Here is an 18331-nt window from a genome sequence, read left to right on the forward strand (position 1 = left end):
TATTTTGGTTCTACTGTATTTCATAAAAAAATATTGTTTTGTTTTGTTCAACCTGAATAAAAGGAGAAAAACCTGGATTTTTTGGAAGATCGTCAGGTCCGCACTCTAGAAACGATCTGAGGTAAATGTATAATTTTCAACAGCAACAGTTGCATTTCAAGTCCAACAAGGAACAGAAACAAAAGCCCAACAGTATCTGTCTCTGTAAGTTATCATTGTGTAATAACAGTTATAAAATGGAGTAATATCCATGTGGATTTTGTCACCTTTTAGAAGGTAGAGATACTGTATGGGTGAGGCAGTGGTGACTGATTCTGCAGTGGACCTTCGGGTTAGAGCTATCCTCAACTACTGTTTACAACAATACACCTGGTGAATTATTGTGACTGGTTGAGATCAAGTGTCACAACAGGAATGTTGTAAAATATCATCTGTCAGACACATGCAGACTGACTGCACTGCAGAGAAAAATCTACTGTAAGATCCTGAACAAAACGTTCTGTACAATAGTTTTTTTAGTCAAATATACATGTCCTCTAGTTTAAAATAATGCATATAGCATATGCATTATTTGGCATTTGAGAGTTGTAAAGATCCACATATTATTATGTTACATGTTTGGGGTCATACCAGAGCATCCTAATAAGCTAGCCTACTGCTAGACTGTAGGGCTCCACTCTGACCCACACTCTACTCTCCTGCTACTGGTTACCATCCTCTGGAAAATCGTTTTCTGGTGCATTTATAACCAGCGAACAAGGCTCGTGGGATAATTTCCTTTTTCTAACATCATCTCGTTGAGCAGTGCTATAGAGAGGGTTTAATCATTTCCCCAACATTGAAATATTCATGCTCAAATAGTTATAAAACTGAATACACCCAATATTGATAAGGATAAAAGCGCAGCAGCGTTCCCCGTTAGTTCTAAGGGGTATTATAAGGCATATCCAAGAAGATGAAAAGATGAGGAATTGGTAAGACAAATTACAATTTGATATGTCCCTTGTTGGTCCAGTGCGAATATTGTTGTGACTGGGCCTCGGCCTGCCCCATACACTGGAGTTTTCAGATGAGAGAGAATCGGATTGAAATCCGGCATACAGGTACACAGGGGGATGCACGTGAGCACAGTCCCATGCTATCGGAAATAAACAGAGAGAAGACGGGCTGGAAGCTGTCTTAGTATTTTTCATAACCATTTTCCTCCGTTTTTTTATAAGCAGTCGTTGACAGTTAAGACATCACACAAGATGTTTAATAAAATAGTCAAAGGTGGGGATTGAATCGAGCATCGCTGCGTTTTAGAGAGGGATAGTGATGATAAATGGGGTATATTCCTGGCACGTTTTCAACGGCACGTGTCATTACATAAGAGTATAGTTGTGCCACACCAAAGGGCACAGGACTACAAAGCTCCCAACACCAAGGCTAATTATCATACAGCAGATTTACCTCCCGCGCCGGACACGTAATGAAGGGCTTGTCTTTCAATCCTGTCAAATCTGTCAAACATAATGACATGAAACAAAACCACTGTGACGGTGGTGAAAAACATACATAACCCAAACAATGTAAAAAATGACTGCGTGTACAGCTGGACACGGCGGTTGGATTATTAACACAATGTGTAGAGGCTATAGCCTATGGTAGCCCTATTTTTCATTACGGTAAAACGGTGCCCGTGGAGAGATCGCTTGCTTTACACACACAGTGCGCCGGTGAGAACGCCAAGGGCGCATGCAGGTTAGATGAAGTGAATCCAGCCATCCTCCCACTCACGGGGTGGGGAAATCTTAAACCTGTGGCGTCGCACTTTGTAGTTGACCCCGTCATTATTGTCCCAATACTCATCTCCACCAACGCAGTATCTTATGGCAAACTGGAACGTGCCTCCGCTCTCCAGAAACGTTGTTGGGGTGATTATCTTAAAGGAGAATTTGTCTGTCACACCGTCGCTTGATTCTGGGACATATGATGCCAGACTGTCCATAAAGGTTATCCAGTTGTTGATTGAGAACCTCAAATAGACACTTTTCTCGAAAGCCATGTTCAAAACCCGCACGACGCCGGACAGACTGAACTCGTCGGCTTCAGCACACTCCAACAACACTTTCACTTCTTTCACTTTCTCAGTAAAGCCTGGTAGGGTCCCGGGGTTCTTGAATTGCAGCTCCATAAAAATTGACTGGGTGGTCGGTGCCCTGGGGAATTTATCAAACGGGTTCAGATGGAGGGGAGCCCTGTCGAATCTGGCCATTATGCGCTCCGGCACATCGGGCATGTCTGTGTCATTGAAGTGCTTCACAGAGGTGAGCTCCAGACCCAGAGAGTCGGCGAAACGGACCTTTTTCTGGCTGCAGGGACTCCGGCTGCGGGAGATCTCAAGCTTCGCTCTCTCTATGGGGGTCGGCAGAGACTTGCACCTTCGGCGCAGGTTCGGACTCTGCGGGGGTTTGAGGAAGGATTCCCGGCCTCTTGGTCTCTCATCCACCACATGGTGCATCTCGATGGGCTCGCTTGTTCCGTTCAGCTCCATCCCCTCCACGTCTTCTACTCTCGGGTCTGCTGCCAAGCTCCCGAACAACCCAGCTATGCAGCTGTAGTTCCTCGGGAGGCAGTTCTTGGGAGGCAGCATAACTACAACAGAACGCACAGCCTCGGTTTCCATAAAGCGGGAGAGTCGCTGGTCTGCAGTCGAAGTGGTCGTGATCAGAGGCACTGAGAAAGGAACACGCCGTCAGGTATCAGAGATAAACACACGGATAGGCGCCGTAGTACCACGTCAGACTGTGACACTGCGCATTTCTGAACGAATAAACCAAGCTTCTACAAGTGCAGCTAGAACAACGCACCACAAATACCAGACATACCTCCCTAACGTCACTTTAAATTTCATTCACAGGCATACAAATTCATTCATTATGAAAGAATATGAAATATGGGATTCCCGTATCACTGTGGACATTTCCAGCATCATGCCCCAGTCAATGTGTGTGTGGCTGAGCTTACAGTGCACATAAAACTAGGGGACCCAGTGAGAGACATGACATTACAGGCATAAGGTTTGTGCCTGGCTGGACCACGATGTTCCGAATAGCACGTCCCATTTCTTGCCTGACGACTCATCCAGAATTTAATTCCGCTGCTATGTCGATTGCTTCACGGAGAAGAAACGTTAGTGGGCGTGGCTTTGGCCGGAGCGATGTGGATGGGCAGCGAGGCAATCTCATTTCGGCCATGAGCCAAAAACGCATAACTTCCTTTCTCCATTTTTTTTCTCCGTTAAAAAAAAAACGAAACAGAGGTGGGTGGTCACTTTGTTATTGTTTCAATCAAGGACTAGCTTTGAGAGTATATTCTAGATACCTGTAAATAATTTACATCATGTAAATGGGTAGGCCTATGTAAAGGACGTCACACTGCTTGCGAGTACCACGGCCGTCAAGAAGCGTCAGAAGTCGGTGCCACGCGACAAGCTAACTATTCGTCGCTGGCGCAAGTGGGGACAGTTCAGGTTGAGGAGTTTCACACATCCCCATGTGCTACAGCTACTGTAGCCATACTATGAAGCATTGGCCAATCTGAATCAGTGCTTGACTTGGGCAGGAGCTCACCGTAGCTCAGTACCAGCACCTCAAATGTTCTACTGCTTGAGCTCCTGTTCCTCTTATAGAATATTAACTCAAAAGTATAGTGGAGCTCCTGCACCTAAATATAAACAGCACTGCCACCTAAAATGAATATCGGAACCTATTTCAAAGTCAAGCACTGATCTGAATCAAATTCACTTAGGCCCATGTCCACTATTTTATAGCCTTATGTTATACAATGTATATTACAATACTGTTATAATGGGCTATTTTGGATCATATTGTATAGGACAGCTTACTATAGATTACATAAATGTTAGGGTTAGTCTTAATTATAGATATTGAATGAAATAGTCAGCAGCAAATCCAGGTCTAGAAAGTGTTACATTTTCTTAGATAACATGGAAATGAGCAATAACGTGTCAACTGCAACTTGTTTTTCTCACGCCCCCTCCCATTTCCCCTCTTCTTTCCCACCACGTCACTTCTGAGCGCCCTGTTGTAGCGGAGTTGTCATGGCAACGGCGTTCTATCTCTGCTCCGAACACTTCGTGGGCCTAGCACATCTTTGACTTTGTTTGAGGTCGTCTCCTGATAGCTGCAAAACTGTAATAAATATTTTATGACTATGTTACTGCCTATTAAGTTGAATGTAAAAACCTCAAGGAGCAAATGCTTGTATGGTATTGCTGAGGATAGTGTCGAAGTCGACCCCCTTTAATGGTAAGTTGTCTCTTTTACAGTCTTGTTTGTGGCTTCAGGTAACAGAACAAGCTTCCTACTTAAGTTGCTAACGTTAGTTTACCTAACGTTAACGTTAGTAGCTAGGCAGAAATGTGAGGTTCTCTTGCTAGCTAGCTAGAATGTTTATGAATCCATTTAATGGACAGGTTTTGTAAACAGGGTCAACACGTTTGTTAACACTTGAGTTAACATGTCATAAAGTTGACGTTAAAGGCTACATGTCTTCAGATATCTTACAAATAGTTTTGCTTACAATTAATTATAGGTTGCTTGCTGTTTGTGTACATTTATCTCCACTCTTACCAACGAGCCTACAAGATGAGTGCCTAATTAGAGATGTTTTTTCACTCTCAACAGATTTCACCCTGAAAGGCTCATCTTAGAATGGACAAATTCAAGGAATGGGATCAGGCGCCTGTAGAAGTGGCCGAAGACAGAAGTGTGGCAGTTGAGTACACAGGATGGGGCCAGAGTTGCCAACTACCCAACAGAGGCCATGTTGATGCCCTTTTGGATATCAGCGATGATACCTCATCCAAAGAGCAGGAGCCATTTGAGTTTCTCTGTCTCTCCGGATGGGAGGAAGCTGTAAGTAATCACTGTGGTTACCCTTTTATTTTTGGGCTAGATTGTGAATGATATTCAGCCAGTGTCACGTTATTGCGTAGGCACCAGATACACACTTCAATTTCATGTGAGTTAAGAAAAAGCGAAACGGTGTCAGTATGTTTATTCACTGTTTATAACTACATTCAATCTCAGAAATCATCTTAAAAGGTAAAACCTAATTTTCTCTAAGTTGCGATACACTGATTAAAATGTAATTACGTTTCCCTTAATGCTTGTGTTTGTTGTTGAGACAGATCCGGGGCTGGGGCAGAACTACTCCACTTGGCTGCCTGGTTCAGACCCAGAGGAGAGGAAAGAGGGTCAAGACTGGAGACACAGACCACCACTGCCACCTGTGTGTGGACCTCGTGAAGTTCTCGGATCCCCTTGACTCTGAGTCCAGCGTAACCCACTCCCCTGATTCCTCCCTGGACTCATGGGAGAACCCCCCCCACAACCCTGGGAGACTTCCTGAACAGACCCTACAGTCAAACCTCTATTATCTCTTCAGAGGAGTCCCCACCAGAGTCCTTCAGGGACCTTCAGAAAGCCACACAGCAACTGACACTCCGAGACAAGATGGTGGAGGACAAAGCTGAGGTGTGTGAGATCAGTGACTCACTGCTGGGCTCTGCCCCCTCACCACCACTCAGCCTCAGAGTGTCCCATGACGCTGATCATCAACAGCTTCGCCGTCCTACCACCCATGAAGGCCTCCCAGCCCAGACACCCTAGGGTCACCAGCCAGCTCCGGAGGGAGGCCGGCCCGGGGCTCGGTGCCTCAGACGGGGAGACCGCAACGGCAGGGTCATGCGGTGTGATGCCTGCCTGGGAAAGCGGAGCTGGTGTGGAGAGCCAGCAGAGCCCCCACCTGTTGTCTGCTTTCAGCATCCCCATCCCCAAGAGATGTGACATGCCCCTCAGCACACTGTCAGATCCTCTACCCTACGCCACCTACCCTCTGGACAGACACCTCAGACAGGATCCCAAGACCAGCAGTGCTCATAGACTCTACTTTGGACTGAAGACCAAGAACCTGAAGCGTGCAGAGCCCCAACTGCCCATTCTGTTTGGGACCAGGGTGCCCATCCCAGCCTCTGCACAGAGACTACTCTGAACAGAGACTGTTACTTTGCACTCGATACTCTCTCCCAACCCAAATGCTCAGTCTTTGTGGGTTTGTGATTAAAAATAAGCTTTCTGTGAAATATCTTTGTATCTTTCAAATGACACTGATGATGAATTCAACTTGGTCGTTTTAAACTACATGGAACTGACATGAGTTTACAGATTGCTGTTAGTTCTATTTGATTTATAGGCTATACCACCTTAGCCTCATCGTATAACCAGTTTATTCATGCGTTACATGCGTATCAAAAGGTAGCATTTGGTCCATCATCACATATGCTATCAATCTAACATCAGCAATGCAAAGTAGTCCAGATTGCTAGAATACATTGTGCAAACATGTTATGGTAATTTGTTACCACTGATTATTCAGAGTGAAATCATTTAACTGTTACATGAGCCTTCCTTAATTACGAACCCTCCACGCACCTGGACATATGGAGTGAATCATTTTAAAATGGAGTGATACATTCATTTGTGTGATTTCGGTTCTAGATTTTGTATGTGCTTTTATTGTGGTGCTCACACTTACCCAGCAACTGTGCTAGGTACTCTATGATGCTGAGCTCTAGGTCAGTTTCTTGGATTCCTGAATGTTAAACAGCAGACATTATTCTTATGTCAGAACCCCCCGGTGCTCCTCAGTATGGTAAAACATGATCTGAGCCATTGCCTAAGCATGCTAGTGCTATTGCACTCTAATGGAATGAGCAGTCAGTGATTGCAGTGTTCCAACCCATGTGAAGATGTCTGTGGTAGCCTATTGAATTACATGCTAGATGTGAACCACACTGTGAACCAATATTGATTATTGTGTTAAGTCAAAAGTAGTATGTGCTTTAACCAGTAATAAAATATTTGATTTGGCTTTATACAGCACTGTATTCCTGTCCTTTGACAACCAGCTACTACATCAACTCAAACAATCAACCCTTTTTGAGGAGTTTATTATGAGCGTCTGCTGAATAGCATCAACAAAACAAACAGCGGGAGGCAACCTTTATCGACCCTCTACACATTCAGGCAACTGAAATACAAAAGATAAGGCTGCAAACAGAAATGCAACTGAAATAAATTACATTGGCACCAAAGACTGCATGCACTCCCTACTTAGAGAAAAACATGGTTAGGATCAATTCCATTTAAAATTAACATTTTCTTCAAAATGAGGAAAATGTGGAATTGGCGTTACTTTCTCAATTGCCTGGAATTAAAATGAAATTGACTTCAACCCTGCCATGTAGTCTACTGTACATGTTTTTTTAGGCAAGGCAGTTTCTCCCCTCAGCGCTATTATAATAAAGTTCAAGAACGATAAATTAAATTGAAGTAGTGTTTTCAGTACAGCACAAAACATTGTTACGAAATGTAATGGTTGAGTATGAAAGTCTGTTAGAAACTGGAATGAAACAGTCCTGTTTCAATTACTTTAAGATGCAGTGCAAAAACTAAGCCATGTTGTGCAGTATGTGCAGTGTGACGTAGGCTACATTCTGCAGTTTCTGGGTACAATTCTATACATATTGATAGTGTACCACAGTAGGGCAAATGCTGCCTTGGAAAAAAATACTGCATTGCATTCTTAGAACCTAGATGTGTAACACAAAACAGGCATTCTAACATATCTTGCAACAAAATGTTTTTTAAAGTAGAGGTACAGAAAACATACTCAACATGCAAATTAAAAGATACTTGAGTATTTGAAGTATTCTTCCAATACACCCTCCACAAATAAATATAATGTAAATGTTATTTTGATCCTGAACTTCTTCCTACCTCTTAAAGCTGCTTAGTGCATCACTGACCAATGGAAACATTACAAAATACATAATGGAAAATACTTGGCTTAAGGCACCAACATAACAATATCCAACATGGAGAAATACTCAAAACTTGGAGAGCTCTTGTAAAGTTCACATTCAATAAAAATGTCTCAACAAATGTCTGTTTCTTGAAATTTGAATGGGGTGCATGTGCAAATGAGGTAAAATATTTTAATGATACCAACAGCTAGCTTTGACCAATATGGTAGGCGTTAGAGTATAGTTCAAGAAAATGTTGATAGAAATTGTAATATTGTCAGTTTATGTTCAGTAACATTTAGTGGGGTTGTTATACAGTACGATCAGAAAGTATTCACACCCATTGCCTTTCCCCCCCCCAAAAATGGTGTTACAGCCTGAATTTAAACTTGATTAAATTGAGACTTTTGTCACTGGCCTTATCACAATACCCTATAATGTCAAAGTGGAATTATGTTTTAGGAAATTTGTACAAATTAATATATGAAATGAAAAGCTGAAATATCTTGTGCAGGTAAGTATTCAACCCCTTTGTTATGGCAAGCCTAAATACATTGAGTAAAACTGTGCTTAACAAGTCACATAAGTTGCATGGACTCACACTGTGTACAATAAGTGTTTAACATGATTTGTTTTTTAAATTACTACCTTATCTCTGTATCCTCCACACACAATTATCTGTAAGGTCCCTCAGTCAAGCAGTGAATTTCAAACACAGATTCAACCACAAAGACCAGGGAGGTTTTCCAATGCCTCGCAAAGAAGGGCACCTATTGGTAGACGGGTAAAAATAAAGAAATCAGACATTGAATATCCCTTTGTGCATGGTGAAGTTATTAATTACACTTTGGATGGTGTATTCCTAACTCAGTTGCAGGAGAGGAAGGAAACCGCACAGGTACTTCAACATGAGGCCAATGGTGACTTTAAAACAGTTAAGAGTTTAATGGCTGTGATAGGAGAAACAGAGAATGGCTCAACAACATTGTAGTTACTCCACAATACAAAAAATGTGGCAAAGCAATTCACTTTTTATTCTGAATACAAAGTGTTATGTTTGGGGTACCACTCTACATATTTTCAAGCATAGTGGTGGCTGCATCAAGTCATGGGTATGCTTGTAATCATTAAGGACTGGGGAGTTTTTGAGGATAAAAAAGAAACGTAATGGAGCTAAGCACAGGCAAAATCCTAGAGGAAAACCTGGTTCAGTCTGCTTTCTACCAGATACTAGGAGATTAATTCACCTTTCAGCAGGACAAGAACCTACAACATGAGGCCAAATCTACACTGGAGTTGCTTACCAAGAAGACAGTGAATGTTCCCGAATGTCCGAGTTACAGTTTTGACTTAAATCTACTTGAAAAGCTATGGCAAGACCTAAAAAAGGTTGTCTAGTAATGATCAACAACCAATTTGACGGAGTTTGAAAAATTCTGAAAATAATAAAATGGGCAAATGTTGCACAATCCAGGTATGGAAATCTCTTAACGACTTACCCAGAAAGACTCACAGTTGTAATCGAAAGGTGATTCTAACATGTATTTACTCAGGGGGTTGAATACTTTTTTAATGAAGATATATTCATTATATTTTCCATAAATGTTCCATTTTTTGTTCCACTTAATCCCACTGTAACAACAAAATGTGGAAAAAGTCAAGGGGTGTGAATACTTTCTGAAGGCACTGTATATGGTGGTGGTGGACATACACAATCACAATGTAATCACAGTGACTAGAGAGTAGCTAGATCCTCATAGTGTTTCTCTACAGTGTTGTATCACTTCAGCACACAGTGCTGCTATACACTTACAGCCAGCTAATGAATAAGTCAAAGACCATGACAGGCTAGTCTGCTAACGCGGTGACCCAGCTTATAGGTGGGTGGCCCTGTAACAATAGGGCAATTCTACAAGACTGCACTTCACAATCACATGTCAACAATGAGAGTGCGGCAACTATTTTAGAGTTTCACTAGTATATTTGTGCCACATCAAATCTGCCGGAAGCCATTCAATAGCAGTATAATTAAGGAAAGGCTCAACAGGCATTACATACTCTCTTACAGCAAACATTAGTGCTCAAACTTTTAAAACGTTGTAAACGGACTAAACTGGCTTTTCAGACAAAATATATATTTAAGTAGTAAGACGTGCAAATAAACATGTAAACAAGGATGGGAAATCATATCCATGAACTATAATAAAGTGCTTTTGAGCTAGCATGAGGGAGATGTCTGGACATGTTATCCTAGACATGCTACCCCCCTGTAGAATGTCCTAAGACTTCAAGAAGGCTCACTTCTACACCTAAACCTCCATTAGTAGAGGGACATAGACTGTAGAGGATGATGAGTAGGAACCCAGGACCTCCTGGACAGAAACCAGAAACCCATTGCGTGGACTGAGGAGGTGTGTGGGGGTGGTAATTCAGCTGTTGGGTTTCTCAGAGTGCTGAAAGAGAGCAAACAGCTCCTCACACGTCTGCGTCTCCACCGAGCTGAAGTGGGACTCCATGTTCCAGGCCATGTCAGCTGACAGGAAGTCATCCATGACTGTCTGGGTCTCGTTGCTGGTCAGGAAGAGGTTTCCGAGGCCCTCAGAAGACGCGTCGGTCACCGTCTGAGTCTCCGTGCTGCTCAAGAGCCTGGCCTGGTCACCCTGGGACATGGAGAGAAGGGTGTTGGAGTTTGGTGTTGGTGTCAGCGGTCGGTGGAGGTCGGTCTGCGTCTCAGTGTCAGAGGACTCTGTGCTCATGGAGAAGCTGGACTGGCGCAGAATGTTGCCGAGGGGCATGTGGCCCAGTGGCATGTGGCCTCCAGCTTTCAGCAGGAAATTGAGGTCCGTCTGGGTCTGGGTGTCAAACATCTCCAGTTCCAGGTCGCTGGCCTGGCTCCGGCCCGGCCCCTCACTGTTTCCCAGGCCCTCCAGGAGGAGGAAGTCTGTCTGGGTTTGGATGTCCAGGACCTCCAGGGGGGTGTCGGCGCCCAGACCGCTCAGCTCGCTCTCCTCCGTCTGGGTCTGTATGTGGGCAGCGTTCAGGAATTCCTCAAAGTCAAAGTCGATGCCCGTGTGCTGTTCCTGAACAGAGCCCAGACCTGACCCACAGCCTGTTGAAGAATCCATCTGCGTCTGGGGACCGGACAGAGAGTGACCTGACAAGATGTTCTCCAGGTCATTGAACAGAGCCAAGGTGGTCTGGGTTTGGTTGTCCGCCACGCTGCCCGACTGGAGATCGTCTGTCTGCACGCCAAAGCACATGCCTCCTGCTGACTTGTCGTCGTCATCATAGAGACCGTTACCGGCGCTGGAAAGGGGGTCGTCTACACCGTGGGTTCTGAAGTGTCCGTCTGTCAGTGCCGTCTGTGTTGAGACGCTGAGGGAGTAACTGTCGAAGAGGTCTGAGCACATGATGGCCTGGTCCATCTGAGCCCTCTCTTCTGACCCAGCCAGGGCGAGTCTGGTCTGGGTCTGCTTGGTAATGTAGGGGGACTGGGATGGGGAGGAATAGGGGTAGGGTAGCTGGTTGAGGGTGTGGGTGTCTGTCTGAGCCCCGATGGTGGTGGTGGCTTTGGCCTTAGAGGGGAACGTCTGGGTCTCTACACTGACCGGCAGCAGGACCTGAGCACTCACACTAATATCTGTCTGAGAACACGATGAGACTGACAACTCACCAACGGGGCACACCTCAGTCCCCACCCCGACCCCCATAGGCATCCTGGACAAGTATGAGATGTCTGTCTGGATGTTGGTGGAGGTATTGCTCCCCCTGGTTCCTCCTGAGTCATTGCCAGATCCCACTGACTCCAGACTTACCTGCACCCCCATGCTGACAGGCCCCAGACTGGGGCGGGAGACAGGCATGCTGCCCCTGAAGCCCAGGGTCTTAGGGTCCAGGTGAGGCACCACAGCCCCCATGGACTGGGGCATGAGGTGGAGGGTGCTGAAGGAGCCCTGGCTGTCCATGGCCAGCACCACAGACCTCAGAACCCCGCTCTCTGTGGAAGGGAGGAGGACGGGGAGATGGGCCAGCTGCATCACAGGGAAATTCACCAGAGACACTTTGGGCTTGGGTAGGAGGAGTTTCTGGATGTGTTTAGGGGGGATGTTGTGGCAGACCCTGTCTGAAGGGAGGGAGTCCTCTGAAAGTTCTCTGTCCATTTTTATGATCTGACACATGAATTCACTGGGTTTGACTTTTCCTTCTCCACTTATCTGTCTCTCCATCTTCCGCTTTTTCACTGGTGGATACCTGCAAACACAGGGCAGAGGAGATAATACGTCAAGCAGACAAAACAGCAGTAGGTAGTTATAAAGCTTTGACAAACACTAATAAAAGCAAGGTGCAGTGGCAGCATTCTCATTTAATCGTTGTGCAGTCATATTCAGTCTGTTCTCAAGGCACATTGTGCATGCAGGTGTTTGTCCCAACATGATGTTATTGAATAATTACATGGTTTACTGGAGAAACTGCATGACACTTGAAGACTTTGAGCCTCTCTGCCACCATGTGTCCACACCATCTTTAAATCCCCTCCAACAGCATGTCCAACCAAATACAAGACTTATTTAATAGAAACCCATTTGAATGTCATGTGTAGACTAATGCCTTTAGGAGCACCCACTGCCGATTCAATGGCACCACATGGAAGTGACTGCAATATGCAAGGAGGAAGGATAGCCTACCAAGTGAACATTGGCTCCTTGCACAATGCATGTCTCAATTTGTCCATCTGGCTTGTCAAAATCCTCTATTTCAGTGTCTATTTATTTGTCCACTTGTCTGTACCTCCGCCTTTGGTACAGTAGCTAGTTAGTCAAGCATTTTTGAGCCAACTACTGAAACAGGCAGTAGATTAGAGGAAGAGTAGGGAAGCACGATTATTTCATCTCTTATATTCCTCCTTGGTGGACATTACTTTAAATTCTATTTTAGGGAGATTCATTTAGCATAAAATCATCATTCTCCCCTGAGTCAAGTGCATGCAGCTGTGTGTCACAGACTGGCATGTGAACATTTTGTGGGCCAGTTCCAGTTATACAATGCTAATCTGCTAGTGAGAGCATGAGCTCAAAACAGACAGGCAGGAAGTTAAACAGGCAAAGTAGAGAGATCATTGAAAGATGACGTGAACCAACCTCCATGCGTAGCTAATGTGAATTATGGAGGATTTTTCTGGACAATGTCTTGGCAATGCTTATATTTGTCGGCTTTTGTGTATTTTTTATTTTAATTGGCCAAAACCCATCAACAACCGGTTAATGGAAACACTGCCCTCCAGTATGATATCCAGTACACACTGAGTGAACAAAACATTAAGAACACCTTACACCTTTGCCCGCAGAACAGCCTAATTTCGCAGGACAAGGTGTCGAAAGGATTCCACAGGGATGTTGGCCCATGTTCACTACAATGCTACCCACAGTTGTTACGTTGGCTGGATGTCTTTTGGGTGGTAAACCATTCTTGAAACTGTTGAGCGTGAAAAACCCAGCAACATCGCAGTTCTTGGCACAAACCGGTGCCCTGTTCAAAACCACGTCAGTATTTTGTCTTGCCCATTCACCCTCTGAATGGCACACATACACAATCCATGTCTCAATTGTCTCAAGGCTTAAAAATATATTTTTTAACCTGTCTCCCCCCTTCATCTTCATTGATTGAAGCGGATTTAAAAAGTGACATCAATAAGGGATCATAGACTGACCAGGTGAAAGCTATGTCATGGAAAGAGTACATGTTCCTAATGTTTTGTACACTCTGTGTCTACCTGTGTTCTGTGGGGACCTCGTGGCCGGTCCTGTAGCTATGTGACAGTAGCGCTGCTCTGCTGGCATAGGGGCAGCCACACGTGCAGCAGTAGGTCCTCCCACAGTCCTCTATGTGGCGCCTCAGGTCCCACTCTGTGCCGTAGCCGTTGTTGCACTTGGAACACTTGTGCTTCTTCTCTGCATGCATTTTCATAAAGTGCTGGATAGAGCAGAATATACATAGGGCTATGAGAGGAGGTTACTTGTTACATGAACTGGAAAAATGCAATAAAGGAATGTATTATTCCCTTCTTATTCACTAATTCCAATTTCCTAGTTATACTTCAAAAGCCTCTCTATTGAGACATAATTATTAGACACACTTTCCAATCATTTACAATTCCCATCCACCATCAGGATCTCAAGGGAGATCCAAAGCAGGACTGGAAAGTGATTAGGGGAAAACCCAGGGGGAAATGTCTGTCTCAGTCTTTCCATTCATTAGACAATCCGCATGAGTCTGACTCAGGTGGTTTCAGCCAGGCTATCTTAGACTGACTGTAGGGATGTGGTACCTGTTTAACCAGGGAAAACTGGGAGAAGGGTCTGTTGGGGCCTCGTGGACAGCCCTCTATGGGACAACAGTAGAGCTTCTGGGAGCCCTTCATGTCCTTCCTGATGGTGGGGTTGACAAGACCGTCCTATGGAGAGAGAGAGGATGAATGATTAGATTGTGATACTATAGGCTTAAGATTTAGTGTCATCTATCAGCAGTGAAATAATGTAGCCTAACCAACCACATTTAGAAAGGTAGGCCATCAGCACAACTCTTAAGACCGCTGAGCTAAAGGCTAGGCATTAGTTATACTTTAGTTAGAGAGAGACTAAAATCCTATCTCTCGAAAACATCCAGCCGATGGACACGCCAATTATCCTTTGTAGAAAACCATGCGAATGGCAAATAAACAGACAAAGGTGGTCCAGATGGAGGGTCCACATCTATGACTTTAAAGAGGTTCAGATGAAAGTTATTAGTTTAACAGCACATCGAGTTTGTGCTTTCCAATGTGCTACGTCACTCCACAGTCCTGGCAGTCTCCAGATAGCCGTGCCGAAGCAGCTGTCAGCAGCACATTGTATTAACTCAATGAACAACAGCATGATGCTTATGTAAGAGTACAGCAGACACAGAGCTTGGTATGACTCACAGGCCACAGATAGACCTCAGCATCGACCCGTGTGTACAGCCTAACCATCATTACTAGCACTGCAGTATTTCACTGGCAAAGGTCACTGGCCAAGGTCACCTAGCAGGCTACATCTACTGTGTCATTGGTACAGTACTAATAAAATAGACCTTTTGATATAAGTTAGGCTAATATACATAAACATCCTGCATAGTTCTAAAATGATCTGTCTTCACAGTAAACAGACAGTGTATCTTATATTATTGTAAAGGTTACGTCAGAGGCATACAGTTCTGCATAGGCTACTTGCAGCAGCAGATGGACTCACTGGTGTCTTGCAGCAGCAGATGAGCAGGTTAACATTCAGACGGTCTGTTCTAGGCCAGAGCACAGTCCCTGAGCTGCTCTCCATGACACTATTATGTCCCTTCCCAGCAGACAGACCAGGCACAGTGCATTGCCAGACGGTGATACAGGCAGGCAGGGCAGAGATAGTTTTGTTTCTGTCTGCTACAAGACAGCTTGGGTAGGGTCTGCTGAGCAGCATCGCAGCAAGGAAATGCAAACTGAAAATATGTCAGTATGCTACATCAAGGAGTCAGGTCATCAAAATGTTTAACATTCGAGTTAAACCTGTTAATAAGTGACTCACTGACACCTTCCATACAGCCATTACATAGGAAGTGTGACTAGTCTAACAGTACAGCCTGCCTAGTACAGTAGGCTATTATTTGAGTACGATTTGTGATGTTCGGAAGTGTGTGAAATTAAATTGATTGCCGTGTTACACACACATCCAGCAGTTGGCCAGCAAATGTGATATGGCAGTTCAGCCGAGCTAAGGCATAGTGAGTGTCCAGCAACAACCGTGTTATAACCCAAATCATCTCTCTTTCTGCATCAATGAATAAAACAGAACAAGCCTGGCCAGTGCGTAACAGCGGAGGAACAGTAAGCAGCCTGTGCTTTCCTGGCCTGATGACTCCGGTTGGGTAGCGTGAGCCCATAACTACCTTTAGTGTCTATTTATGAAGGTATCTTCTGGCCGGGGGAGTTCTGTTAAGAGCTCTGATGCTAATTCTGAATGTTAATACACATTGCTTGCGATACGATTTTGGAAACATAAGTAACAGTTTCATATCAGATCATTTAAAAAAACGAAAAGGTTAAATTACTACACACCTTTAAATGGTTAGTGTTCCCACGCGGGCATAGCTCCATGTTACAGCGCTTGAATACGGAAGACAGATGCGACCACCTGTGCTAACTAGCTATCTAGCCTGCTCAAACATCTGTGTGTAAGCGTAACTGAGGAGGAAGTGTAGTTTGTGGACGTATGGATCTGTGAAAACCTGCTACAGTAAATGCATTTTATTGAAAGATTATTTCTAATTGAAATGAAAGATAAGTTCCATATGTTTTGAAAACCGTATCGCAAGCGATAACTGACGTTTCTAAACATTAAAACAGAGCGTTGGGATTGTAGTCACAGGGTCCCACCGGTAAGCGGTGCTTATAGCGGGAACCTTTGTGATAAGGCAGAATGCCTTTGGTTCTCGAAAGCAAGGGTATAGTTGCCTCTACTGTCAGCCCTGTCACAGTCATACACATCTAAGACTATGCTCACTTGACACCATTTTGTTCAGATTGACATTATGTTTCCTTCATGAACTGCTGCACAATGTATTTTCTCCTCCATCTCTCATTCTCCTGCATTAGGCCCAGTTGAATTAGTTCAATATTGAGAACAGTTAGTACTTGAGGAGCATGAAGTGCTTTTCAGACCTTATTCAAATTCAAACATTCACCTTTTCTTTTTTCCCCCAAAGAGCTCAGTCTGTAGCAAGACAAAAGACAGCTAAATCCCAGCAGAGAACAGCATTCATTTGGGGGAAACTGGAATCACTAAGACTCCCACAGGGCAGCAAGACTAGGCGGGGACACTGCATACATTTCAGTTAAAGAGGAGGACCATTGTCTCCAAGACCTTTGCTGTAGCCTGTATTGATATTTAGGCTAAAGACAGTGTGACATTAGTCAGACTGATTTGGTTGCACATCTTGGGCTTAGCCCATCTTCTTCAGCCATATAAACATTTATTCACTGAGAGTTATTATAATTGCTCGAATTTCCATAAACTTCTAGAAAACCAAATTACTCTCAATAATATTACAAAGTTAGGCTATGTGGGCATGGAGACAAGTATATTTACATGCACACTAATAATTCGATATTAAACTGAGTATGGCATTAGTCATTTAAACACCTTACTCTGCTTATCTTAAATCGCGTACGGTCATAATCGAAGTAAACCGATTAAAATACCTGGTTTTCAGAGCAACCTTCGAATTAAGGCACGTAAACAGTTTAATCGGCGGTCCAGCGGTGTATTTGATCTGCGCATATGCCAGCATCCGTGCGCAAGCCTCCCTCAAGCTAGAGTTCGGGAAAACTGAAAGTATGCATCTTTTCACATACAAACATTATATGTCCTAACTCAATATCAAATCGTATTCTCAAATATAACATGGTCACTGTGGTAGAACGTTTATTTTTATTGGCGATTTGATGCATTTATCAAAAGTCCCATCATTAGCCTAACTTCAGATGTGTTTATGTGAACAGGATTATTACTGAAATCGTTCTTGCAAAGCATGTAAACGTTTTAAACGAACTATTATATTAATCTGAATATCCACAATGTTCGTATTATTGTGCGCATCTAACCGTGTGGGTTTGAACAGATAATACATTTGTATGGCTGACATGTAAAAGCAGTACAAGAAAGCTAGTTAACTTAACATTAGCCAGGATCAGTCTCATACAGCTATGACCCTAGCCTAGGATGATAGTTACAATGCTTTACGCAATGTTTCACAATAGTAACAAAATAACGTTATCGGCAGTATACAGTTGTAGCTAGCCAACTTCAAAGAACTGGCCTCAAACAGTGCACGATGACTTGCCGTTTTCCCAATAAGCATGCCTCTAACTAGCTAGCGTAACTAGTTAGCGATACTAGCATCATGAATTGAAAAATAGAAAGACGTGTTGGAATATGTCAGTAGCCCCTTTGGTTAGCTTGCAGAGGCTAACAAACTAGCTACCTTTACTCTGTGGGACTTCACGAGATGCATGTTCAGGGCTGGCGTGTTCGGTAGAATCTTGCCACATCCTTCCACCGTACATAGGATATTGGTCCGCACTTCTTTGGTGAGCTCCATGATAGACGGTTTGATAATCTCCCGCGTCTGTGCGGGGGGCTCTTCGATGCATTTTTGACTGCCCATAGAAGCGTTATCGTTTCGATATGCTTTCCCCGACGCAGAGGCAGCCATGTTTCTGTTGACAAGTTACCAACCCAACCGCTCCTCAAGCAGCAGAAACAGTGCTGCAAACAAGCCAGGAAAATATGGTCCGGAAAATACGAGGACGCGTCCACTTCCGGGAGACCTTTCTTAGCAACAGACAGCCACTCCCACACAAGCGTCCTGGCAACATCAGAGGGATGGCAAGTGGCA

At 44.1% G+C, this 18331-nt stretch overlaps 2 protein-coding genes and 1 long non-coding RNA gene across 3 annotated transcripts; 1 reads left to right on the forward strand and 2 right to left on the reverse strand.

The window, feature by feature from the left end:
* Positions 1-1744: 1744 nt before the first annotated feature.
* On the reverse strand, positions 1745-2635 carry LOC115204737 (protein phosphatase 1 regulatory subunit 3E). The gene has a single exon (XM_029770452.1). The coding sequence runs from the start codon at positions 2633-2635 to the stop codon at positions 1745-1747; it is 891 nt and encodes a 296-aa protein (XP_029626312.1).
* A 1686-nt stretch (positions 2636-4321) lies between these two features.
* On the forward strand, positions 4322-8012 carry LOC115203175 (uncharacterized). The gene is made up of 2 exons (XR_003880123.1): positions 4322-4922; positions 5198-8012. It is a non-coding gene; the product is annotated as an uncharacterized LOC115203175 (long non-coding RNA).
* A 1390-nt stretch (positions 8013-9402) lies between these two features.
* On the reverse strand, positions 9403-18251 carry LOC115203176 (ATM interactor). The gene is made up of 4 exons (XM_029767603.1): positions 17918-18251; positions 14199-14324; positions 13644-13843; positions 9403-12124 (listed from the first exon to the last, which is right to left on the reverse strand). Exons 1-4 carry the CDS (start codon positions 18146-18148, stop codon positions 10303-10305), a joined length of 2379 nt encoding a protein of 792 aa, XP_029623463.1. The 5' UTR covers positions 18149-18251; the 3' UTR covers positions 9403-10302.
* Positions 18252-18331: the final 80 nt, after the last annotated feature.

Source organism: Salmo trutta, chromosome 12 (genome assembly GCF_901001165.1).
Source record: "Salmo trutta chromosome 12, fSalTru1.1, whole genome shotgun sequence".
Taxonomy (NCBI): domain Eukaryota; kingdom Metazoa; phylum Chordata; class Actinopteri; order Salmoniformes; family Salmonidae; genus Salmo; species Salmo trutta.